At 40.1% G+C, this 27,361-nt stretch overlaps 1 protein-coding gene across 2 annotated transcripts; it reads right to left on the bottom strand.

Moving 5' to 3' along the window:
- Positions 1 to 965: 965 nt before the first annotated feature.
- On the bottom strand, positions 966 to 26,982 carry LOC113011053 (rap guanine nucleotide exchange factor 4-like). Of its 2 annotated transcripts, XM_080292194.1 has the most exons (30): positions 26,830 to 26,982; positions 22,373 to 22,515; positions 19,954 to 20,042; positions 18,975 to 19,121; positions 14,384 to 14,456; positions 13,980 to 14,035; positions 11,544 to 11,650; positions 11,253 to 11,374; positions 10,594 to 10,777; positions 10,216 to 10,300; positions 9,694 to 9,754; positions 8,644 to 8,720; positions 8,052 to 8,198; positions 7,593 to 7,687; positions 7,379 to 7,464; positions 6,919 to 7,000; positions 6,265 to 6,412; positions 6,092 to 6,180; positions 5,979 to 6,006; positions 5,803 to 5,878; positions 5,119 to 5,265; positions 4,873 to 4,970; positions 4,545 to 4,670; positions 4,198 to 4,376; positions 3,978 to 4,068; positions 3,814 to 3,864; positions 2,627 to 2,714; positions 2,470 to 2,534; positions 2,293 to 2,347; positions 966 to 2,170 (listed from the first exon to the last, which is right to left on the bottom strand). In XM_080292194.1, exons 1-30 carry the CDS (start codon positions 26,895 to 26,897, stop codon positions 2,043 to 2,045), a joined length of 2,991 nt encoding a protein of 996 aa, XP_080148320.1. In that variant the 5' UTR covers positions 26,898 to 26,982; the 3' UTR covers positions 966 to 2,042. The 2 variants fall into 2 exon arrangements, with proteins under 2 accessions (XP_080148320.1, XP_080148321.1); XM_080292195.1 differs by lacking the exons at positions 18,975 to 19,121; positions 19,954 to 20,042; positions 22,373 to 22,515; positions 26,830 to 26,982 and adding an exon at positions 15,195 to 16,077.
- Positions 26,983 to 27,361: the final 379 nt, after the last annotated feature.

A 27,361-nucleotide genomic window follows, 5' to 3' on the forward strand; every position in this document is an offset into this window, starting at 1 on the left:
ATGACAACATGTAGTACAAATGCACTGTATAAAATAAACAACATCCCGAGAGACCGGCTGCTTAAAGAGATACAAATTTACAGCTAAAAATGAGTTTACAAATACAGATGTCGAATGGAAATTGTGATGCAAACGTTATTCGCCGCCATGCAGTTTCAGTGTAGAAACTTAAAGACACAGTATTTCATTGGAGTTCATTTTTGGATGAAAGGTTGGTGAATATAAAAAGTCTGGGATCCATAAGAATCCCTGTCACTGCTCATTCAATACTGTGCTCAGCGCTGCTTGTTTTCTGTTTCTAATATTCAGAAATGACCCATTCAAGGGGAAACGTTTAAAGCTATAACCCACTGTACACAGGCCTCAACAGAATTTACAGCAATGACATTCAAAAAGACAAAGTCCTGCAACATCCCGGTGTCAGAGTACCCTCCTGTCTGGCAACTCAGTTTGCAGTTTTAGTGTAGAGAAAAGCTCAGTGGTACAAATCAAAATGCACTGGCCTGGCAATAACATTGTCCTCTATCCTACAAGTGTTGCAAGTGTTTTGACCTCTTCACCTTTTCCTCTCCTCTATCATTCCTAGGAAGTGGATGAAATCTCCACTCTTTACACTACAGTTTATCTCATTTGTAGTATTCCTAGGATCAGCTCTTTTCAAGTCCAGACAACACTGAGCAGTTCCCACTCTAGTGCCTCCCACTTCCTGTCTTTCACAGAGGTCACATGTAAGCAAATGCCAGTCTTTGTCACATTTTAGTTTTTCAGGCCTCATGTGTTGCCGTACCTGCCTTCAGACGTCAACTGAAGTCAAAAAGCTCGGCGGCGGGCTTCTCCAGTGGCGGCTGAAATATTTTTGATTTTTCCTGGATATTCTTTGCACAACAGATTTTCCAACGTCATCCCTTCAGCTCCACCACACGCACTGAAATATCACAGTCTCAAGAAGGTTACCAAACCATTAGAACTGTTAAATTAGCTATTTTTATTTACAAGGCAGACTACACAGAGTACAGTTAGAGGCTGCTTTGGGAAAAGGCAGCCTCGCTGCAGTTCTCAACACACACCAGCACAGCAAAAGCTCCTGAGATCAAAGCAAAATTAATGACACTTGTAAAGAACGCACTCAAAATCTACACACACATATACAAAAATAAAATTACATGGATTGAACACAACTGGTAGAGATGACAAGATTTTCCCCTCAAAGTGTAAGTTAGACTCTGTAGCTGCAGTCAGTCCAAATCTAAGACATTGCAACTGACAGCAGAACATATCCGGGATGGTTTATACGCTTGGCTGCACCCTAATTCCAAATAAAACTCACAATAAATACTACAGTGACCCATTTGAACACTGCCGGTAATACCATTAAGGATTTAATCTGACTAATACTCTGTTAAGTAGGTTTAAAGTGTCTAACTAATTAATGGACACTGATATTTACCTAAAGGACATCAAATCCTACAGATTTTCAAAGGTCCTTATAGACTTATTTAGATTATAAAGTAAGTATGCTCTTTGAGATTTAATATTGACCAGGGTAAACAAAGAGTCTCGATCACTACAATTTGTGGGGTTTCCTGTTTTGCGTCTATGAGTGGGATCATCAGGATAGAACGATTTGCTCTACAGGCAGGTACAGTACTTTATTGTAAACTAGGGCTCATTTGGGGTAGCACGACATTACAGGACACTCTGATAGAAATCCACTGTATAGAACACAAGGTCTACGAATTTCAGTCATGCAGGATATTGATTCAAGTTCTATACATTACAGTTCTATCTAACAGGTCCCAAACAGTAATAATTAGTACGATATGAACCCTCAGCCTGTTGACTGAGACACAGCGACAAGAGAGCAGCTGAACAGCTTCTGTTTGTCCAGGGAGAAGAGGCTTTTCACGGCACAGTCCTTAATAGTCCATAATAACACTAAAGTCACTGAATGCTGCGATTTGCTACTGTTGTGTTGATTTATTTTATATCGTTTTTTTTATGCTAACATCACAGAGAAGGCGTCGTGGTGGAGGATCTGGAGCTCATGTCCGCCGAGGCTCCAGCCGGTAGGAGAGCTGCGTCAGCGCCCTCTGGTTGTCAATCACGCAGAGCTTCCTAACGTAAGCCCGGACCTCCGCTTGATTCTTGTTCGGCTGGCAAATGTCAGGATCTAACATTAGGCAGAGATAAAGCAGACAAAAAAAATTTGACGGGAAAGATTGTTTACAGTCTGTCTGCAAGGCCAACAGATTAGAGGATAAAAGTGTGCTCATGAATAATAAGCAGACTTACTGAATGGCTGGCTTCTACAGTGTCTCACTTGTCGAATTGTGTTTGCTATAATACGCTGATGGAACAAACAGAAAACGGCTTTAGATACTGTGCAAACATGAATGAAGAACAACAAGGCACTGAGAAAACTGCATGCATAAAACATGCTCTCTCTTCTTTCTGTGAAAAGGAACTCACCATTTTCTCAAAATTGACCATGTTGTCAATGAATGTCTTGTTGCCCTCATGTGTAAATGTCATATCTGTAAAGAAATAGGTTAAAATGAAGCACAACCCAAATCGTCCATCTTCAAGTACTTCCTAAAGCCCTGTAAAGCCCTGTACTGAGTCATACCTTTTAGAAGAAGTGGCACAAAGGGGATAATCGGTGGTTCCAGTTTGGTAACAGTAAGTCGGTAGGACCGGTGGTTCCTTGATGGGTCCTATTGCCAAACAAGTTTCTGGTGTTAGATACATTTATAGATCAAGTTTTTTTCTTTAAAACACATACTGTTATGCCACCAGCCACTTATTAGGTATGCCTTTTAACTGCCCATTGAAGCAAATATCTGATTGGTCAATCACATGGCAGCAACTTCATGCATTTAGGCATGATAACATGGTCAAGACAACTTGCTGAAATTGAAACCAAGAATCAGAATGAGGAAGAAGGGTTATTTAAGTGATATAGTACTATAGTTGATGGTGCCATACAGGCTGAGTATTTCACAAACTGCACAAACTTCCTTCTAGGACTTCTAGGATGCTAGTCAGAATTCAGCATAAAAAACATAAAATCATGAATCCTTCCTACTTTATATCAGCGGTTCGGGCTGTTGGTGGTGATGTAAGGTGTGCAAGATATTTACTTTGGGCTCCGTAACACCAACTGAGCATCATTTAAATGTCACAGCATACATGAATACTGTTTCTGACAATGTATATCCTTTTATGACCACTTAAAGGGACGACTGCTTCCAGCAGGGATACCAAATCACATCAGAAAGGTCAAATGATGAAACTGGAAAAATGATTTCCAGATTCCCCAGATCTCAGTGCAATGGAGCACCTTTGGGATGTGGTGGATGGGGAGATTCACAACATGGATGTGAAGCGTACAAATCTTCTGTGTGTTGCTGTCATATCAACATGGACCCAAATCTCTGAGGAATGTTTTCAGCATCTTGTTGAATCTGTGGCAAAAAGAATGAAAGCCTTTCTGAAGGCAAAAGGTTGTCCAACCTGGTATTAAGGTGTACCTAATGAAATGGCTGGTGAGTGAACAGCCATGCAGTTGATTTTCCCTCCATTATTTTGTGCATCTGTCACCAAGACAACAGGTTTGAACCTAATTTTGTTTGTAATACTCATCACTGAAAACCAGATACATTTACAAAGAAAAAAAATATTTCCAGAAGAAGGATCTGTTTTACTCTGAGGAGACAGCAGACTTATACAACCAAAGCGGCAGTATTAGCATGGTTGAATACAACTAAAAGTTTATCCATAATGAATTTCAAAAGACTTGAAAATGAAACTCACCATCATGTTCTCAAACTCAGCATAGAACTTCTTAAACTTGGTGGGAAGTTTCTGTCAGGAAAAGCAGATGGCATCTCAGTGAATCGAGGATTTACGCAACAGCAACATGCAGATCTGGTTCACAGCATAACTGTCCACAGATTATTAAAAAAAATAAAGTTTACCTCCCACGTCTGGCTCAGTCTGCTCACAGCAGGGTTGCTCATCCCCATGATGATGGCAAAGAATGAATTGAGGTTCTTAAATTCTCGACAGCTGCAGACAGACACACACAAGCAGAAACCAAAGTGAAAACCAACAACACCCAGCTCAGCTTCCTCTACTGTTAGCTAGAAATACTTCACTTAGTGATGTGCGTCCCATTAACAGTCACATCCTACTCACTGTGCCGCTATCTTGATGAACTTCTTGAGGAGCTGGACTCTCTTGCTGAGCTGTCCGCAGAGGCAGACTTCAGTGACGACCCACAGCTGGACCTGGTTGAACCTCCTCAGGAACAAGTCTAGATTAGCCGTAGTTCGTTTAAAACTTTGGCAGCCAAACGTGTGGTAGAGCAGCTCGTGCTGTGGAAGAAGACAGGGGAAACAAGAAGAAGAGCAGGTTGAGAGGTGAGAGATCCTGCCGGTTTAACAACAGTCTGTGAAAAAACAAAACTGCTGAAAATGAATTGACTCTGACTCTAAAACAAAAGTCTTTGCAACACTTAATGTGGACAAAGGTGAGCAGGATACCTCATGAACACAGCTGAAGAGCTCCCAGTCAAACATCGTCATTTGATAAGCCAAGTCCTTGGAGCTCATCAGCTCAAAAGTTGACATGGAGCCTGCAGTGGGCCCTTCCTGGTCTGGAAGAGGAGTCTTGAAGTGCACAAAAACAAAAACCAACACAGTTTCTTTGTTTTCCCTCAGCATATAAAACTAATATCTTCTTGCTTCGAGGCCACTTTTTACTAAATACTAAGTGTATTTCTCGTATCTTCTATATATATTTGCAAAAAGATTTAATTCTAGGTGGTAATGCAGTTTAATAACAGCATAGTTCATAACATTACTCTCTTACTAGACTGTTGAGCTGCTCTCGAGGACAGGCAAATAATCTCCCATTGATGCTCAAAGTAGAAAACACCGATACATCATTTGGCTTCAAGATTTGTTTTTCTGTAACAAAAATCGGGACAGATTCGCTTTCACAGCCACATAAGACACTATCATGTGCAAATTCTTAAAAAGGTACACAAGATAATCTACGAGTAGATGATGCTGCAAGTTAATGCCTCTCCACGTTTAAGATGATCTGTTTTCTTACCACCCGCAGAGCTGAGGTGGACCAGCAGGAGCTCATCGGTAGTGCCGAGCTTGTCCGTCACGGCACTGATCACTTCTCGTCCCGTCGCCGCCACGGGAATCCTGATTGTAGTGTAGGTGTGATCGCTGCAGTACACCTTCAATAGGACTGCACACGCACACGTGAAATTAATACAGTGATATGGTATGTGACAGCTCCTGATCTGTGATGACAAAGAGCTGCTTCCAACATGAAGAAGCAGGAAGCTCACAAAGCTCACTGAAGGTTTTCGCCTTTTTGTAGTCACAGACTGAATCATTCAAATATGAAAGCCGGCTCATTTCAATCAAATCAAAAGTTTATATTTTTTTAAAGTTAGCCCTTGGATCTCTGTTAGAGTGATGACTGGGGTCTTTCTCTGCCTCAGCCAGCTGTCACACACATGAATGACCGGAAAATAATCGTGTTGTGGATCTATGTTGCCAACCTATCCGTAAGATTTTGTCACACCTTTTGTGCAAACACAAGTGACAGGATGACAGGCAGGGTAAGGGAACATTCTTATCCAATCTGTCTTATGAAAATGGGAAAATCCACTTTAAATAGCACATTCCAAGGCAAACTGCTGTCAAAATGTCTTTTTCCTTCAGGTTCAATATGAGTAAGAAGAAAAATACATAAATCACACAAATGCACAGAACTTACTGTCATCTTGATTTCTAATTGGCTGTTTCTTCTGCAGCCTTTCCTCTCCGTTGCTGAACTGTCGTATTAGGGTCTTCTGTTGAATAAATTATATGACAGCATCCAGATAACTACAGATGAAGCCGACATGTGAAGTGGACTGTAAAATTTTATCGAAAGTTATATAACAGATGTACCTTTTTTGTTGCTTTGGCCTCTTCGGAGCTAAAGAAAAAAAATTAAAGTGATACAACGAATTTGTCGTGTGCATAAAGCAATGACAATAAATGTTCAGCCCACAGAAACATACTGCAATTTGACGACTTTCTCCAGGTCAGGTACCAAATCTTTCAAAGCTCTCAGCATACGGGAGTCATTGGATAGACTTCCATACAACTCCTACAGAGACAAAGAGGAAGAACCACTCAGACTATGCAGAGGATCTGTGTGATTTCCTACATTTGAAAGGCTCAATGTGCTCACCTCCAGGAAAAAGATCGCAGCAGGTTCCTCTTGTAGCAGGTAGGTATGTGCGTTTGCCCAGCGCAGGGTCATAATCAGGGCCCTCCTTTTACTGTTGAGTGCATACTCCAACCTCTCCTGTTCAGAGCCAGGCGGCGATGTCACATGGTACGTGCGCACAAGGTTAAAGGTAAATAGAAAAGCGTTGACCCATTAAAGTAAATAAACACAGGTATATGGATACCTACATCTATGTCTCTATTTATCCTCAATTAAAAATGTACCTTTCAAGCAGCTTTAGTTAAAATAAAGTGAGTTTTGAGATCATTCATTATGTTAAAAAAATAGAATAAAGCATGGGATGTATTGCGTTAACTGCACAGTGCTAAACTTACATTACAACAGCTTAGGGAAGAAATACCTGTGCAACTGGGATTACAACTTGTTACTAAGGTGTGAAGGGAACAGCTGCTCAACTGCTGCTTCAGCACTTCCACAAGCAGAAACTGATGTTTCACAATCTAAAAATGGCGCCGGAAGTGTTGTTACATTACGCAGCAAACCGTGAAGAAAACCAGGGTTATGCACCCGACATGAGACCTGTTTGTTTTTATTTTTTTGAAACGCAGTTTAGATACAGCAGGAAGGAAATAAGGAATTTAAAGACAAAAAGGATATTGTGACAGGAGCAGAGGGCACAGCTGGCTGTTGGGCATGAAGACACAGTGCATGAGGACAAAATCATCCACTGCTGGGTCTGACACACGAGAAGAAGCAGAGTCAGTAGCAAGAAACGAGCAGATATTTCATCTTTAATGCATTCATCCTGTCAAGAGATAGTACTAATCCAGAGTCTAACCCAGACTCATGTAAACCCCTGAAATTTGTTTTAATGCTGTTTTTCTGCAGCAAACCTTTTCAAACCACAGCAGAATATCCTATTTAATATCGTGTTTTACAGTAAAGAAAATACTGAATTATCAATTTCTTGTTTTAAAGTTCACATTAGTAACATTTTTTAATAAAAGACACTCTTCAATAATTCATAATTTATGCTATAGCTTATGAGTATCCTGCAATTTACTATCCTGACAGCATACGATCCCAAATTAATCTGATGATTCAGCTCTGCTACCTGGGTCACTGTGATGTATGTCCATCCTCATCGTCTCCAAGAAGTGCTCAAGAATCTTCTCTGGAGTTCCTGATATCACAGTGTACCTGCCAAGGTCACCAAGGATCACATAAAAACCCAAACATTTTTAATAAAATAGAGAGAAATACACATATACTGCAAACACAGTTTTAAAGTACTTTTAGGTACAGTGTGCATACACCCAAACACATACTTTATGTTTCCCAGTGTGGAGGCTCGAGGACTCTTTTCTAACACCAGCACAGGGTGATCGTGCTCTTTCAAACGCACCGTGTTAGCTTCCACATCCTGCGGAATAGAATAGTTCAAAATGAGTGCAGTACCATTCATCTGTCAGAGGAGGGAGACAAACATCACAGGGGCGGCGGCGTCATGAGCGATTAAAGCATTATGTGACATTATTGCTTTACACAGCTTCAGAGGATGATGCATATTTTCCCTCCCCTATTTTCAGATCCTGATAATACAGACACAGTTTTAAACAAAGGGTTACTATGTGAAATAAGTACACATGTGTACCACTGCCTTGCATCAGTTCTTTATTCATAGTCATTGGGAAGGAGGAAAGCAGATGCTGGCTTTAAAAACTAAATGTTTCCACCATTTTTTCTTCACTGATCTTCGATCAGATCAGGGATAACTGTCTGCCTACCCTGAGTATCCTGTTGAAGTCTTCCTTATCCACACGCAGGAAGTGACAGTTGTCCTCTCTCAGGACGATGGATGCAGCCCGAGGTGAATCTGTAACCAGGGCCAACTTTCCAAAGTCATCACCCTCGTGAAGTGTACACACCACACCCTGACACACACAGATGAACACACAACTTGCTCAGACACATGTTCAGTTTACAAGCTTAAGATCTGAAGAAAAATATCAGGAAGGACGAGTAACTTTCTGAATCATCTTTGTATTCTGTACATGCGTGATCAATCCACGTGCAGCGTATTTGCCTGTACACTGGTTGTGTGGTGTATGAGTACAATCCCCTAAGCCAGTTAATCACAGTGATGAGTCACGATGAGCTATGCACAGTTTGCCAAACTCACTGCTGGTGTTTCCCCAGACCTACAGGGAGCACAAAACGGCTCGGCTCTTTGCAGATCTGAAGAGCTACATATTTTGCTCCATTACATTCAGACTGAATATCATCAAATGAAGCAGAAAACTAGAACAACGCTAAAGTATCAAACTAAAGAACATAAGCAGGTAGATGGATGGAAGCCTTTCAAGCGCACCCACACACCTTTCCATAGATAACCACATTAACGGAGCCCTTCAGGATGATGTACCATGATGTGCCTTCTTCTCCTTGGTTAAACACTGAAAGGTAATGAAAACAAACACATATTAGTCCTAGCACACACATTCTGTACACCTGAAGTTTTTCAAATTGTGAGGCATGTTTCTCCTCTTAGAGTCAGAACTCAAGTCACAAACACAATTGTTAAATCTAGACGTCCCTTTTAGAATATATAATTTTCTCTACATGGGTGTAGCACAGGGTGATGCTAATGGGTTAGCTATCATGAAGGTAGCTCTCTTTTTATGTGGTTAGATCACCGTGGTAACATCTGCTGAACACATAACCTGGTCAGGAGTAGGTTATATTTAGCTTCAGTTTAAAATTGGCTGCAAGCACCACATTATCACTGACTCTTTATTCACAATAAAAAGAAAAGAAAAAAATCTCTGTGTTCTCTATACATGCAAACTGTCGAGCAGTACCTTATTAACACCGCAGAACAAAACAGCAAGATAGCTGTAAATTACTGTAAGTAATATTAACACAATTTTAAGAACAACTACTCATGCACTACATAAAGTTACTTATACATTACTTAAATTTAATTACAGTATATTTATTTCTCACCTCCTTAGTAAACCTACCTTTAAGTATCTGTAAGTAAATTTAATTATATTGTGATTTCAAATAAAATGCATCGAAATTCCATTTAATTACAGGACAATTAGTCACAGGCCGAATTATAAAGTGTTACTGAGTAATCCACTGATGGCTGTTTCTATAAGCATGCTCCAGCTGCTAAAAGATAGATACACATTAAGACTGCACTGCAATCAATAGCACTAATGGAAATTTAAAAACTGATCTATGCAACTTTTTCTGCGCTGTTCTATAAATACTTTGTCTGGAGTAATCTTAGATCTCCTTTTTAAAATGGATGGTTCAGTTCAGTTGCCTCAACTTGTCCTCACAGGGGACCAGCACTGTCTGACAGGCTGAAAGACCTTTTTACAGAAGGAAAAATGTATTCTGTGACAGAAGAAGACTCACACACAGTTCCAGCTTTTGCATGTGACTCAAAGATCACCACACTCGCCAGTTCCCTCTTCACCTGCAAACCAAAACAAACTGCTTCAAAACTCTTGGATTTTGCTGCCCTGCAGACAAAAATGGAAACTAAACAAGAAGATGCCCAGATCAAGGTTTTTAAAGGTTATAAAAAGTGACCTGAAAGTAGGTAAATTACTGTTGCCAATATAATCTCTGTAGTTATTACAGACCTATTAATGGTATAATACACATTTCCACATGGCAGTAATGTGATTGCATAAACGAAAAAAAGAACAACAAAAGTACTTCTGGAGCCTGTACACATTTAATTAATTCTGCGCATGGAAAACGCCTGCAAGCACAGGACAGACTGAGCACCACACTGTCGAGATAAATAGTATAACAGCTTCTTCTTCTTCCATTTTTAAACATAAAAAGATTGTGATCTGGGGTTCTGATGTATTAACAATGTTCTTGGCATCTTGTACTGTATGTAAAAGAGTGGCACACCAGCTAACTCACAGTGTTGGAGAGGTGAGCTAAGGCCTTGATGTGAAGCAACTCGTCATAGATGATCTCTAGGTCATCGCCTGTTCTCTGACCAGGCCTGCAGACACAAAGGAGCGAGTCACAATGCAGTCACCATAAACACTTCATGCATGCACATCAATAAAGTTACTTATGACAGATGATCTCTGCCTATTCTTTCACATGCTTAGTACTTTATATGAAGAATGTTGGTATGACTGGATATGACTGGGTTCAATTAGCGAACACTTCAGCACTCTGGTATCGGAGGGGAATGTTAATTATTGGATAAAAAGCAACAATATATTGCCAGATATTGTTGCTTTTAATGTATTTTGAATCTGTATTTCAAGAGTAAATGATAATACTGACGATTTCCTGAGGATCATGCGCAGCAGTGCATCGGGGCCAATCTGGGCAAGAAAGAGGATGGTCTCCGGCAACTCTTCCTCACTTTCCCTCTTCTCCTCCTCACTAGGTAACGGTGTGTCCTCCTCCTCATCGTCAAGAAAACGGTAGAAGAGGTATTTGTCATAGAAACCGAGCTCCTGGTCCACTGGAGAGCAGAGAAGCACACACAGTCAAAGCATCAGTATAAACGAGCGTGCATGCAGATGAACTGTTTTCTCATCTCAGAACATTTCAGCCTTGTTCTTTGAAGTGAAGGACTTTGAGATTGGATTCAATTTATATGTTATATTCATGCTTGGAAACTCATTAATTCTTACTCTAGCATTCAAAGAGAAAGCCTCCCTGATGATTGATGTTTAGATTCAAAACTCACATTCCAGCGCAGAGCCAAATGGAGACACACTGGCTCTAGTCTAAAACTAATTTGCAATTCAAAGTTTCAATAACACTTTATTCAAATTTACGCTCTAAACGATAAGTTACGCATGGAGTGTGAATAACGTCTCCCAGCTTTTCAGCTGCTTTGAGGTTTGGGAATTGACTTAGTAGGTTAAGATGACTCACGGAAAGAAATGAACTCAAAGATATGCATGATGAGAAACATCAGACTTAAGTATTACCATGATTTAGCACCCCTTCTTCTAGTAGTGCCTGCCACATCCCGACAGCATGGGAGCGAGTGAGCACACAGGCGCTCTGCAGCACCAGCCAGTCCACCAGCTCTGTGCCTACACAGCACTGTCTGCAATACACATGTAAACACACTGTTTACTGTATATTTACTGTGGGGAGGTTTAAAAATACTTAATGTAATTTTCTGTAAATCAACACCACATCCACAGAAAGCTTCCCCAAGCACTTGCAAGCACATAATTTTTCAGAAATACAAACAGAACTGCAGACCCACATACCTGTATGTCTTCAGGTGATACTTCCTGTCTCGAATCATGTGAGGGGCTCTGGACAGGATGGCGTTGCGGAGAACCTTTCCAGCTCTCTGCAGCTTCTCTGAGGGGATCTGCAGAACACAGGGACATCGGCTTAGGTGACTTCATCTAGTCCATCTAAATCTCTGACTGACTAGATTGAGATTTTTTTGTAAAATAGGCTGTGATAGAATCCATCATTTGATTGTTAATTTGGTTGGTCAAGCTTTAAGTGGTGTGTGTTGGCAAGAAGAAGTTTGGGAACCATTATTTATCCAGGATTGTGGTCCGATCGCAATCTGACTCAAGTAAGAATCCACAGTTGTTTCTTTATTGGATACACTGAGTAGTCACTCACAGTGCACGCCAGGAAATGAAATGAATTTAGTAACTTGTTTAGCAGCAACAATAACCATCTGATGTTTCCTGTAGCTTCTGCACGGTGATGAAGAGTCATTTTGGAGCCTCGCGCCCATAAAACTGCTCTTGCTCATCGATATTTATGGGACATTTTGGTTAAACAGCCACAAAATCTCAGTTTGCTTAAGATCAGAACACGAGCATTCCAACAGATAAATTCTCCTCTTGTTAAAGCACTCTGATGTTGACTTACCTTTGTATTTTGGTACATTGTATTGATGCAGTACTCAACCTTAAAGTTAGAGTGTTTAAAATATCACCAATAGATGTCCACAGATTTCTGTTAACTGACTTCTGGTTTCTTACCCCTCCCTATTTAAATACATAATCATACACAACTCTATGACACAACACCTACGACTTCTCTTTTCCTCTACCTTTGTTGTGCTACATATGTATATGTATATGTATATGTGTATAAAATGCAATTATTCAGGATGGCGATGTCCATCCTGGCCACTGTATTCAGGACAGCTGGGCAACATGGCGGCTTCCACAAACCATTGCCCACCTTTATGTATTTTTAATGATTTAATTCTAATTTTATGACAATGCATCTGTTTTTTGGACATAATCACACACTGATCAAATATATTTATGAGTACAATGTTCTTTTTTCTATTAAATAAAAGAAATTTAAAAATGGTTGACTGCACATTGTAGTGTCATGTCATGGCCTACCGCCCTCACATTCTCGTGTAAAACTTTTAGTAATAACATTTTTAATTCCTTCTTGTTCCCCTCAATGCCGGCAAGCCGACCAAGCGTTCAGCTAGCAAATTAGGCCCTAACATGATGCTCCCTCCGCCATGCTTCACAGTTAAAATCTCATTAATTGAGAATGTGATTTTGAGTAGCACAGAACAAGTAGCACTTAGAATTCAGTAGCCTTGTTGTGTGTGCAAAAAATGCCTGACATCAGTTTGCTTATATTGCGTGTCTATAATCATGATTTAGACAAAGATCAGCTCAGGTTTTATGTTTAATCAATGCAAAAAATTCCAAATAATTCACAATTTTTTTCTTACAGCGATATGTGAATGTGTACATGGGCAGATTCTGAATGCTGCTCATGTAAACTATGGATCACTCAAACAGTAAAACTGTATCAAAACACACAGGACATACAAGCAGACACATCCTTTATAGGCCGCACCTGCATAGACAGCAGGGGAAATGACAGATGTGTGTACACACACACATACACATACACATCTGCTTCTGAAAACAACAAAGGAAGGCATTTTAATTGGGCAGATGGGATCTTTCTTCTGTGTGCATGCATTATCTAACATTAGCATAACTACAGAGCATCACAGCTGTGAGTCATCATCGGTCTCTTCTCAGAAAATACACGCACTTCCAAAATTCATTCTGGCACTCTGGTTCATTCACAAACATGAAAGTATGCAGCGTTAAAAACAGCTCGATTTTATGACCCCCGTGGCCCGGTTTACCACACGTTTCCAAGAAATATTCAAGTTACTTTCAGTTTCGGATGTTAACAAAAACAAAACATTGAGCTGATGTAATGATTACTTATTTTTACTTATTTTACTTACGTATTTGAATTAACTGCATCTTTTTAATTTCAATTATGATCACTATCAGGTTTTTATGTATCTACCCTTCAAGTTGCAAACAGTGGCTCGAAAACTGGGAAAATGGAAAAACAAGAGTCTTAACTGCACATTTAAATGTATAAAGGTTTTAACCTGAAAAATATTTAAGTTCAAAATGCATTAATAGCATTGCTTCAAACATTAAAAAATACACAACTACTGCTCAGCTGTTCTAAATTTGTCTAGAAACTTCTGCTTAGAGATATTTTGACAAGCAGTGACAAAAGTGGGTTTTTTAGTCAGGTTATGATGGTCTAGAGTTTTGTTAAGTCATGCTTTCTGTAACTTAAGGCCGGGTCTGTTTCTCATTATTTAGTTACAGTAAACTAATCTAAGAACTTCATTTAGGTTGAAAATGTAATCCAGAGGAAACATTTACCTTGTTGTGAGCTTTGTTTGCAGAGTCTGAATTCATGTTGTCTTTGTCTGTGAGTCCTGAGGAGAAAAACACATTAATGCTAAAGCACAACAGGATGCTCTGCTTCCCAAAAGCAAAAAAGCACTGTATATCAACTAGAAAAAAAAGAAACATAACAATTTTATATTTACATATACACAATATAGACTCATCCATCCTTTTAACAGGCTGGGAAGGAAAAGACCTGCTTCCTGTTTTTAGTCATCATACAGAAGTCTCCATCTTTTTTTGTGCATCTCCTGCACATTTCCAATTTATTACTTGCAATATGTTTGTACGCGTAAAAACGTTCATTGAATAAACATTTAAGCAACACCCAGAGTGTCTTTTTCTATTCCCGTGTCTCCACTTGTGCATCTACTCACTGTCATTGTTGGATCCACTCTCCATGGCTCCATAAGGAGGGGCCAACAGTGCAGCCAGGCTCTGACGATACTTCTAAAAAGCAACACACATCAGAGGCCACATCAGCCTTGGAAACACCTCTAGCAGGGTATCATCTTTAAAGCACCAACATCTTTTAAACATCAAAACCCATTCCTGTTCCATCTCTCTCTCGCTAAAGCGCACAATGTTGCTTGAACACAAAAGCGCCCCTCAAAACAAAGCCCTTTGTACAACCAAGATCATTTACATGCAGAACAACATTATATAATACACACACACACACACACACACACACACACACACACACACACACACACACACACACACACACACACACACACACACACAGCATGTAAACAAGGGTTAGACTGCTTTGATGTGTGCAGATGCTGTTCTTACAGTTGTACATTTCTGTAGCAAAGACTATGAAACACACAGAGCCAGAGCTTTTGTGTCTGAATGTGCCACTGCTCTTCTGCAAGGTCATTATCAAGCAACCCATGCTTTCTGACAACTGCCAGGAATACACACACACACTGGAAGAGAAACAGAGACAGCATCTGTTTGACCTAAAGACACAAACGCTCCCCTATCCGTGTTTTTCTTGCACACACTCGATCCAGAAGCTAGTGAAGCTAGAACACTTCATGTCAATACTAAAAAATGCACAAACGTGATTCCAGAGAGTTTCATTCTGTAAAAAGACAACAACAGAAAAAAAAAAACATACAAGCAAAGATTATGCACACTACATACTAGACACAGTTAAAGTCAAGGAGTCCGACTCACCTGAGTTAACACACTCAGCTGCTTAAGACTGAAGGGACTGAAACCCCAGAGAGCTGCCCTCTGCTCCTTTACAACTCACGCACACGCCACCGGATAGCATCCTGCTCAAAACAAGCTGCTCTTTTCCTTTTTTTCTCCCCTCTCTCTTCCTCCCTTCCACTCACACAGTCGCCCCACTGTCTGCCTCCGTCTCACTCACCCTCTCTCACTGCGATCACGCCAGGAACCAAGCCACTTTCTCTCACAGGTTACCAGGGTGATTCGAGTCTCTGTATTACTGAGCTACTCTAGTGTAGGAAAAGGGGTTAGTAGTCAGAAAAGGGAAAGGCAGAAGTAGTGTTGAAGAGGAGGAGGAAAGGAAGGAGGCTAACAAAAGAAACGTGGCCAATAGAAGAGAGGGGAAGCTGGCATTAGAAATGTAGAGCAGGTGAAAAGGGGCACAGGAATAAATCAGAAAAGAGAAATGAAGTAACCACAGTCCAGACAAACTAATTATTAGCAGTAATTGTTACATATAAAAACATGTCTGTAGGCTATTTCCCATTCAAACACTTTTTTGATCTCGATTTTACTAGAATTATGGAGCAGCGCTTTTTTTCTTTCATCCTTTCATCAAACACATCCTGTAGCTTTTTAGTCTCCACCACAAGCACACGTACACAAATTAGTCCTTGCACACGGGCACACACATAAAACACAGAGAGCCATATTTTGGAGATAAGATTAGGAAAAAAACAAAACAAACAAAAGACAACAACCTCAGGCCATGTTTTCTGTTTTATGTCCACCGTCCTTAAAATAGACAGTCGAGAGGGAGACAGAGTGCACTTAGTCAAAAACACACGCACACACACTCTACGAGCTGAATAATACGATGGCACACATCACTTTAATAACCAATTATTGTCTTATCTAGGTCTCATGTGTTCCTGTAGCACAAAATGGAGGAATCACATTTGAGTAAATTGAATTTCAATTCATCCACGGTCACACGGGGAAAAGTCTTTTTTATTTTTTTAGACCAGATAAATCAAAACAATGTGATCGATAAAATTGTTTGTGAGAGGGGTCATAAAATCTGATTTAAAAGCCAAAAAACACCAGACAGAAAATAGTTATTTTTTATAACCAAACTGTCAATTACCTGCAATTTCATTAAAAATAAGAACCATCAAAAAAAACTACTGTTTTCTCACAATCACTGTATGGAGATGAGAACCATAGTGTGGGTCGGAAAGATTCTGGATTCTGCAATACAAAATAACCACCTGTCAGACCAAACAGCAGCTCAGACCACACAGCCTTTCATTGTGAGGTTACAGTGAAGTGCTGCCCAGCTCTGCCACGACTTCCTCTCTGAGAGAGAAACAGTGAATGGAGCTTGTAACTCCAACAAGGAGGCCCACGGAGAGGCATCTACTACAAAGCCAAATCTCTCGGGGCAAGGCTGTGTGAGTGTTCGTACTAGTAGGTTGTGCGATATAGTAACTCTTTGCAACTGACTGTGAGCTTTTACATCATTTGTTATCAAATCATATTTTTATTTTATTTATAAAGCACACAAAGCTGACGCAGGAGGGTCACACAATAAAATGCCACACACACACACACATCAAACAACAAACCATCACTTTCAGTACTTTTTGTTCATCTTTACGCTAAAGATACTTGATAATGACTTCGGCTGTCTGTTTGGGGTCGTCGTTCTGCTGCATAATACATTTGGGGCCAATAAACAACCATTCATATTTCTGAAAGCATTCTTTGTTTACAGCTTTTTTTTTCCACACTTGCCTAAAACTTTCGCACAGTACTATAATGAGATCAAAGCTCAATATCTGGTATTACCAAATCTATTACTTGCTATTGCTGTTGCATTGAAATCTGATGATTCTTTTCAGTTTTAATAATTCCATCAGTGCTGACAAGATCCCCACACCACTGGCTGAAATGCAGCCCCAAAACAATGCCAGAGCCTCCACCATGTTCTTCTGTAAGTTGGCATACTTCAGCTTAATTTTCCTGTTTCCCTTCCTGAAGAATAACTTCTTGACTTACCTTCTCCTTCTCTTAGATCATTTCTGATGAAGCTGCAGATAACTCAGCTGAAGGGTCTGAAGCATCTCTCTGGTCCTGCGCCAAGTTTTTGACATATTTGTTCTTAAGGACATGACTTTCCTATAATATAACATATCTATAGTTTAAGCCTTCCACTTCTTCTTTAGTCCTCCACTTGTCCAGTTTCCTCAAAATTTCTTAAGGACAAATTTCCCACCAGGCTAAGATCTACCAAGATTTCAGCTAATACCTCATGGGAGTCACTTTATTGGTGCAAAAATGCTAATACTAATTTTTGCTATTTGCCCAAACATAGCATTTAAAATAGATTCTTTGCTAAGTTGTATTTTGACACAACACTGATTCATTCATTGAGTTCGCTGCTTTTTTAATACTTCATGTATTTGATTCTTATTCTTAACAAACAAAGAAAAAAACATGGAAATAGTAAAAGGACTGGACTGAGAGTGAATTTAAAAAAAAAAAAGCAGCCAATAGCCAAAGAAAAAACATTGAAAGAACTTCAGAAAGTCTCAATTTAACAACTGGAAAATAATCTGGCTCCTTACATAACTAAATAAATAAGGGGTGGCTCAAGACTTTTGCACAGTAATATCAATATTATTTCCCTTGCCTAGTGTATAGCCTCTTGTGTATGATCTTTTCATGTTTAAATATCTTTATGAATACTCAGCTTAGATGAGAGTGTAAAATAAGATTGCATATATTATCACATTACCACTCATTATTTAGTTACTGAATATACAGTATATGGTATTATGGCTACAGCCTATCCTAGCTGTCACTTTGCAAAAGAAGGAGAAACACCCTGGACCAAGACACAAAGACAGACAACCACACTCACATTCACATCCCTCGACCTCCTGTGCATGTAATGTGCTGTGGTAGGAAGCCAGCATGTCAGGAGAGAATCCATGCAGTACACAAGGAGAGCATGCAAACTCCACACAAGCTGCGTAAATCACTTTTTAAGGGAAAACATACTCTGAAAACTTCGTAAGCATCTTCTGGTTTCTTAAAAGAATTGTCCTTGGGCTTTTTGTTTTGATGGCTGCCTCACTGGAGAAATGTGACAGTTCATCCAAGGCAGAAAACTGTATTTCAGACATGCAGATACAGATCACTGAATTACAGTACGTCCTTTTGTTTGTGGCCTTGTTATTGCAGGAATCTGTGTAACCTGCCTAAACAGAAAATGTAATGGCATTTTTGGGACTTTATAGTTAGTTTTACATAGTTTTATAGTTTTTTAGTTTAAGAAACCAAAACTATTATGCATATACATTAAAAAATTGTACCAATTCAAACAGATTAACCTCTCTACAGCAGCTTAACAACATTTAAAATGTCCTTAAAATCATCGTTTTAATAATTCTCAGAATTAAAATATTTTGTTATTAATTTATAGGCTAAAGGAAATCTGAGAATACCTTTATTTTTCCAAGTAGGAAATGTGAATCCAATTAAAAGAAATAAAAAAGGAATCATTTAACTAATCGTGTTTAGATTTTTCTCACTGTTCTCACTTTAAATAAATCACTGTCAAGTTACCCGAAGTGTGCAATAGATGTGCAAAAAGGCACCGTAATGGTGGACAGCCCTCTTGTGGTTAAAAGCACAATTACAATAAAAGTCTCAAAAGCAAAGCTCTTTCCACAATGGAGTTCATGCAGAATCATGAAGTTTCATCTCATGTCACACCTCCCAGAGAGTCTTAAACTCCCTCTGTTCGATCCGGAGCAGCTCGCTGGTCTCTCTGCTGACAATGGTAGCGTGGCGCGGCGTGTTGTCCAGGATCGACTCCCCAAAGGCTGTCCCAATCCCCAGCGTGCAGATTGTGACTGCATCCTGCACACAGACATGACAACTTTTAGTTACTGTGTTTCTATAACAGACGAGCATTTGTTATTGAGCAAACATGCTTTGTAGCAGCATTCACTATGCTGCTACAAAGCAGTGAAATTATACAGCAGTAGCTACAAGCAATGTGTATTAGGTTATTTTAATGAACTCGGACAGACATGGAAAGCAGACGGATTAATATGTGCAAATGAATGCAAATAAATCCAAATATGAGCAACTGCTGTTTACTGTAAGACAAACGTCTCTTGGTGCTGTATATAATTGGGTAGGCTAGAGGGAAGCAATGGACGCATATTCACTGCTTAGTGGTTCAAACAAATACACTGCTTGCTATGGAAACCTTTTCAGCTGTCCAAGCTGACATTTCAAATATAGCCACAGAAAGTAGGCCACCAATTTCACTTTAGGGCTACATACATGAAAAGGACGTCTCACAATAGAGGAGCTTCTTATCGCCGTCTTTCTTTCGAAGCAAATCCTCTCTCCTTCTCCTCCCACGTGTCATTCTTCCCCACTACATGTATAGTATAACTCTATTTCCACGCTCTCACAGCGAGGGTTTAAAGTAAGGAGGAAGCCAAATTTCTCAGTGGCAATTTCTCTCTGGTATATTTAGGAAGGGAGGCACAAATGGAGGCTAAAGAGTCAAACAAATTCAGCTCTCAAACATACAGGACAGAGTAGAAGCCCCTTAAAAAGGATCTTGTTTGATAGAAAATATATGAGAGCACTAGGAAATATCAACCATGAAAGTAACATCACCAATCCAAAAGCATCCAAGTCATTATTCATGTATGTTTCTCAATGTGACTCTCACCTGGTGGTTAGCGGTTTCTGACACTTTGACATCCAGGGAGCCAGAAAGGACTGCATACCAGCTGGTGCCAATGTCTCCCTGTCGAAACACTGTGTGCAGTAAAATACATTAAACCACATTAAGAGCTGATGAAAAACGTCACTAAGACAAAAGCACTCATAAAAACATGCCCTGCCATCTGATGATAAACCACAATCACTGCTGAAAGAGACATCAGCCAAAAAGGTTTTGATACAATGATAAATTGATAATAAATATATTTGCAATAAACTGAAATGTGATTGAAAAGGTTATAAATGCACCTAAAAAGGAAAGCGTTTTAAATATTTTTATCTTTAACTGAAAATCAATTGACTTGAGCTCAAATAAGCAAAACGCTGACAAAACGCTGGTGTTAAAGTAGCTACATTAAATATTGTCTTGATTTTGTGATCATTAAATTACACTACTATAAGTAGTATACTGGATATAGGTCCACAATTTGTTGGACAAAGACATAATTTTTGCAGTTTTGCTTCTCTACGTCACTGCAGTGAATCTTAAATCAATCAATCGTGGTATGACTGAAGTGCAGACTCTCAGCTTTAATTTGCATTAACGGTAAAAAGACAGTTTTATTTATAATCCCCCAATTTCATAGACTTATATAGAATTAATTGGACAAACTAACAGGATTTTAAACCCAAGGATTGTTTTTAACACTTGGATGAAAATCCTTTGCAGTCAGTGACTGTGTGGAGTCTACAATCCATAGATGTCCCTTCAATGCTCTGCTTAGGTCTTTGCTGCAACCACCTTCTGTTGCTGCTTGTTTGTGGCTCTCTCTATGACTTAAAAGTCTCCAGCAACTGTAAAGCATGCGCTGTTGTGTTGAGATCATGTGACTAACCTGGCCCGTGAAGAATATCCAGTTTCTTTGCATTGAGAAACTCTTGGGTTGCTTCTGCAGTATGCTTTGTTTCATTATCTATTTGCACTGTCGGGTCAGTTTTGCAGCATTTTTCTAAATCTGAGCAGAGAGTACAGCCATGTACACTTCACAGGTCATCCTCCATCCATCATCATCTATCATCTATCAGCAGTCTCACCATCAATAAACACTATAATGACCCAGTTCCACTGTCAGCCTTATGTACCCATGCCCTAACATTTTTTAGATGATACACCTATTCCTCAGGAGTGTCCTTGACTTGGCTAGAAGTTGTTTTTCATAAGCCTTGATTATAATCCATTGTGAATACAGACACAGGCAGCTGGAGACCCAGTCACAAAAAACAGGCAGGATGCATACACGGACCCTTGCGCTCATCTTCTGATGATGAAATTTGCTTAAATCACTTGGACTCTCTCAGACTCATGGATGCAGGAAGTATAACAGAAGCTTTAACCATAGAAATACTTCTATCATAATCCATTTTAATTTCCCTCTGTGGTCTTTTAGGCCTCTCGGTATTCTGAGCTGGTCGTTGCAGTCCTCCTTTTTAAGAATACACCACATTAATACTTTGGCTACCCCTAAAGTTTTTTCTATCACTCTGACAGACAAAGCAAAACAAAATAAAGCTAATGATGGCCTCCCTCACTGGCACTGACATCTCTTTGGGCTTCATATTTAAAATGAATGTGAAAAGCTATAAAATGCAAATTCAAGACTTTTAATCAAATCCAGATATTATGTCTGTTTAATTTGTCATGAAATTACATGAACAGGCCCTACTTGGCCATGAAACTGCTTTTCGGTGAACTGTCCAATTAATTTTGAGCCTCTGAAAACGGGGGACTGTGAATAAAAAACGTCTGTAATTCCTAAACAGCTGACATAATATTTTTGTTAAACCCACTGAATTAAAGCAGTGCTTCAATCACATATTGGCTGATTGATTTAAAATCCACTGCTTGCAGAAAAATCAAAAAGACAAAGCATGAAGTCCAAAAGGAAAACATATAAAACAGACTGGATCCAGGAAACAGTAGGGCAAGAGGAACAGAGTATTGGGAGGATGCCACTGTATATACTTACTCCTGTAAGTATATCGTATACTTATAGTATACTTATACTTATATAGTGGTATCAGGGAAGTGGAGAGAGCTAGGGAAAATGATACACAGTTGAACTAAATCACAGAGGATGAGGCAACATAAGCAAAAGTAAAAGCAAATACAAGGAACAATTAATAATATTAATATTAGTATTGCACAAATTAGTTAAAAACAGGCATTGAAGAAGGTTAGGCACATTTTTGCATTCCAGTGCATCGTAAGTCTTACTGCGCTCTCTCCTTAGGAGACAAAAAGGTATATTATATACTGTATGATGATTTCCTCCAATCCTTTAGAGCCTGACTAAACTCAACAGCATCAAAGACATCCTTTTACATTCCTGTCAGTATTGTGGGTTTGTGAGCGTGCGTGTACGTACACGTGATGCCTTTCTCCAGGCATTCATAAAAGGCACAGGCACAGATCTGCAGTAGGAGCGGAGGTGGGAACCTCTGGAAGGCTTTGACCTCTCTTAGTCGGGTCAGAATAATATCCACGTCCTCTCCCGAGCGCTCCGCAGGCCTGCGCAGAGGAAGAGCCACCATTAAACCCACACGAGGCATTAAAAAGGTGTATAAGGGGTTATGCAAGAAACAATTGGCATGATGTAACTTGTTCAGTGTGATGGATTATCTATCTTATTCAGGTCTATTTCAGCCTGAACTATAGCAAATCAATCAAAACCCTGCAGTATGCTTTCACTAGCAGTCATGTTAGACAGTTGCAATTATCAGTCAATGGACTAAACTGTGAGAAAGCAGCGATATTGCCCTTTAAGTAAGAAGGCTGCTCTATTGTTATAATATTATCTATGAATATTTGTGCGAGAGCACGCTGTCATTGTTCTGCCTGGTGTCTTAGTGATAACAGTGAAGAGCTGCAGGCACAGTTTCTCTCAGCTCAGGCCCCCCACAGGCTGTTGATGTAAGATCTCATTTGTACTGCTGCTTTTTCTAATGCGCTTAAATCTGAGCACACACACACACAACTAAGTCATTGTTGGACATCTAAGCAAGCACACACAAGAGACTGCACGCACGCGCACACACAGAAGTTTGATCTGCGAGCTAAATCAGTCTGTTCTGAGACGTGGTGGTGCAAAAATACCAAGCCAAAATGTCTCAGAGTAACACACTGCACTTAGCACCATTCATTCACTTATTTTCCCCTTCTTTCCTGATAGTGACTCATCTTTGCACGTGTGTGTGTAAGTGTCTGTGTGTGCATATATGTGTGTGTTCATACAGAATAGCTAATGCACTGTGGGCTCTTCCTTCACAGATGAGAGCCTCTCAGTCCCCTCTTCTGCTTCATCTCCTTCCTCTTCCCTCACTCCCAGCCCTCGCTCCTTTCTGTCTGCTTCTTCTAAACCTTTCTCTAATCTCCATCTACTTTTCTCTTCTTCCTCTTTCAAGACTTGCCAGTTTTTAGAACATGATAGCCAAGACTGAAAGGGACAAATGCAACCCATTTTTCTCCTTTTCACTAGAAGCACAGATTCCTGGTGCATTTAGTGCCACCACTTACACATACCAAACGCCCTATTTATCCCTTTACGTCTGCTCCGCAAGCTCAAAGGCAAGAGTGACTCCCACTTTACTCACATGTAGGTACGTATGGTAATAAACGCCGAGCACGTGTGTCACGAAGCAATGAAATGTACCTGTACCGTGTACCTTGAAGGGTTTGCCACAATAAAAACAGATCAAAGGCTGCGTTGCACAGCCCATCTTCTATTCCCATATCAGCCACGAGCTCAGAGCTTTGAAAGGTGGGTCTTTTTTTCCCTCTCACATTCTTTCTTTCTTTTTTTTTGGTCTCTGACTCATCCACCTAAAGCTCATGTATTGGCCCTTGGTGCTTCAACAGGGTGTCATATCCCAGAGTAGGCTGGGTTAATGGTTGAGACAGGTGGGCTCCCACACACTACGACAGACAGGGAGAGACAGGGAGGTGAACTCTGCAGGGTTGAATGGGTAATACAAACACCACCCTTCACATATGCGTCTATAGTAAAACTGTTGGGCTGTGTCAGTTATCGTCCCCTGGTTAAGTCTTCGCCCTTTCCCTTTTGTCCATTAACCTGTGCTTGCTCACTCACTTCCTGTCGGGAGGAATCTGCCTCCCCCGCTGGTGAGAGAAGAATATGACCTGAGAGTTGTTCACCTTCTATCACTGTCCTTTCATGTCTCCTCTCTTCCTCGACCTCTTCCTTTTGTCAGCCTTCCCCTCTCCCTCCCCCACTATTCGTGTCAGCAGAGATCTCAGCTTTCAAGCACAAATTATGGCGTGTGCGAATACGCACACACACAAACAAAGGATTAACAAATCGACCAGCGTGACACACTGAAGACAAAAACCAAGAGACAGCAGAAGGTCATGCAGATTGTTTCTTGAAACAACCATCTGGAAAAATTCACTGTTCACAGACAAATAAATCAGAGGTTGATTTGTGGCCGCCTGTCAAAGTGCCACACAGATTCAAAACAAACAGATTTATTCGCCTGGTGGATTAATACATTACTGCAACACAGATTATGTGATTGTATGCAAGAACCTCTTCTGACACTCATCTGCATCACCACTAACAACCAGAGATGGTGTTAAATCACTGAGCAGCATAAACCCTGCTCACTTTGCATTCAAATGACCAATTAGAGTTAGAAATGACTCATCAAGTTTTGCAAGATTTGCAAATTAACCTACATAATACGCACACTTATACTTTTCACCTATGAGGAATTGCTTTTGCTAAGACTTACTACTTTGATATGTCACCCTAGTACTAGACAAAAATATTTTCCTGCAATAAAAAAGGCATTAAATATAAACTTGGATCTGGCTTGGTGCTGTGTGTACGTTGAGTGCACCATCTATTTAACTCCTGGTACAACAGAAAACAAAGCAAATAAGATCTTATCCCACATACTTCACAGCCACTGGCAATAAATGTCTTCGGACAGATATATTACAGACAGTCGTATCTTAACCTCTGTCTTTCTTTCACCTTCCTCCCCTCTCTGCCTCTCACTCCTCACTTGCTCACATCAACAGTTAGCATAGATGAAAGCTCCCAAACACACATACACACACTCCTGGATATTGATTGAATAAGAGGTGGATAGCTTAAAAGCACTGAGTGCTCTACAGTAAGATCCTGCACAGTCTTTATGAACATCCAGCTAATACTGCATACTGGTGACTTTAAGTTTCCAACATAATTATTCTAGCCTTAATTTCAGTAGATGTTTTCAGCACTGACTTAAACAGAAAAAAACAACAACATTTTGCACGTTTATTTTATGAGATATGTGAGCAGGAGAAGGACACACTCAATCAAAACTGCAAACAGAACACAATCGTTAAACTTGGGAAACCAAATTTATTTGCAGTGTTTCTGTGCTAGACCACCAAGCTAATGGCTTATGCCAAAGAGAAGCCCTCTTAAATAGGGAGTGGCTGTAAGTCTGCAACCAATCACATTCCCCATCTGCTCACCAGACCACAGCAAAGATCACAACACCCTTTGAATTTTTACAAAAGCATAAGCTACTTTGAGCAAATTGTTCAAAATATGTGCAACTAAAACTGAAGCAATCTGGAACTTAAACAATTTCTAAATTATTACAGATTGTAAAATATATTTAAAGGCGCCAGCATCTCGAGTTGACTATTGGTGGTAATGTGTCTTTTATGGTAACAACTCATTGATTTTTACACTGTAAATCTGAAGATGCCAACTGGGCTTCTGGAAAGCTACGAGGCCTTTCTCACTAATTTCTGACAATTTATATTCAGATCAATTACTCGCCAAAATAACCCAAGGACTAATTAATAGTTAAACTGGTTAAAAAGTATAATGCCGTGTTGTCAGTACCCTTATCAGTGACTAATAGTTGCATTTATCCACTCAGTTTTATTCCAGGTGAGGATTAGGAGACAAGATGGTTGCTTCAGGTTGCCATTGGTAATGTGAGGATGTGTCAGATAGGTGTGTGTGTGTGTGTGTGTGTGTGTGTGTGTGTGTGTGTGTGTGTGTGTGTGTGTGTGTGTGTGTGTGAGCTGTGCTGTGCATGTCATATATGTCACTGCCTATGATCTAGAGTAATTACTGTAGTGCTGCTCTTCATCATGTTTATTTATTCGAGCCCTCTCCCTGAGCTTTTTCAGCACAGTAAGGGAGCTTTACTGTTAATTGGGCAGGCACAGTGTGGACTAAACGATTTTCTAATCGCTGCAGCATTTGAATTGTTGAGCTGTTGATAGACAAACTGTGAATTGGATGTTCGGTTATTCTAATCTGTTCAGTCAGCCCAGACTAACGTAGCCTCATGCAGCACTGTGAGATAAACGGGAGGAGGAGAAAAAAATACACTGCCTGCGCTGGCTGGCCTCTAGTATTTTATTCAAATCACGCCACAGTTGTATTTTAAAAATGTATGGCTATTTGATTCAAGCAGGCAGAGATAAACCATGTGCGTCTCGTCATCAGCCATGCAGTGCAGAGACACCACAGTGAACCTCGAAGCCACCAACGCCTTTTTGACCGGAGATACAAAAACAGGAATTGTTTTTAAAAAATCGGTGTGTATTGTTATGCACTGCAGTCTGTACAACTGGGCGGCAAGTGGTGTCAATTTAATAACAGCGATAATATACTAAAACAAAATGAGGCGTATCACGTTATTATTGCACAGTCACACACTGCACACGCAGCGATCACCGGTTCCGATTAATCACGTTGACGCGGATGAATGAAAGAGGGCAGAGACGACACAATCGTTGCTGCGTGGGGATGCGCGGCGTGGCACTGGGTCATGTAGTGCTTTCACCCACCTTTTATCCAGGCAGCAGATCCACTCCGCCGATGGGGACGAATTAGGGGACGTCTGCACCGCGACCATCTTCCCCGGCTGTGTGTGTGCGTGTGTGTGTGTGTCACTAGACACTGTGATGCTTACCGGAGGAGGGTTCCCGGTTGTCGGTGGTCGTTAATGGTTGTGAGCTCTGACTCCCCCTCCCCGCCCCTCTGCCTCACACAACTACGGGATGTGTGTTCATATATATATACATATTTCTTTTTAAAAACAACACATACACACACACACACAGATATATATATATATATATATATATATATATATATCTGTGTGTGTGTGTATATATATATATATATATATATATATATATATATATGTCTTTAATTAGCTCAGGTCTCTTCAAATGTCACTGCGTGTCAGCATGGGGTGGACCCCAATCTGGGAACCCATTTATTAGTCTGTTAGTCTCCTGCAGAAACCTGTGTATGAAGACAGAAAGGTAATATTGATAAGATATGATAAGGTAAGTTAGCCTTTATTGGTACCAG

This window comes from Astatotilapia calliptera, chromosome 18 (assembly GCF_964374335.1).
Source record: "Astatotilapia calliptera chromosome 18, fAstCal68.1, whole genome shotgun sequence".
Lineage (NCBI taxonomy): Eukaryota > Metazoa > Chordata > Actinopteri > Cichliformes > Cichlidae > Astatotilapia > Astatotilapia calliptera.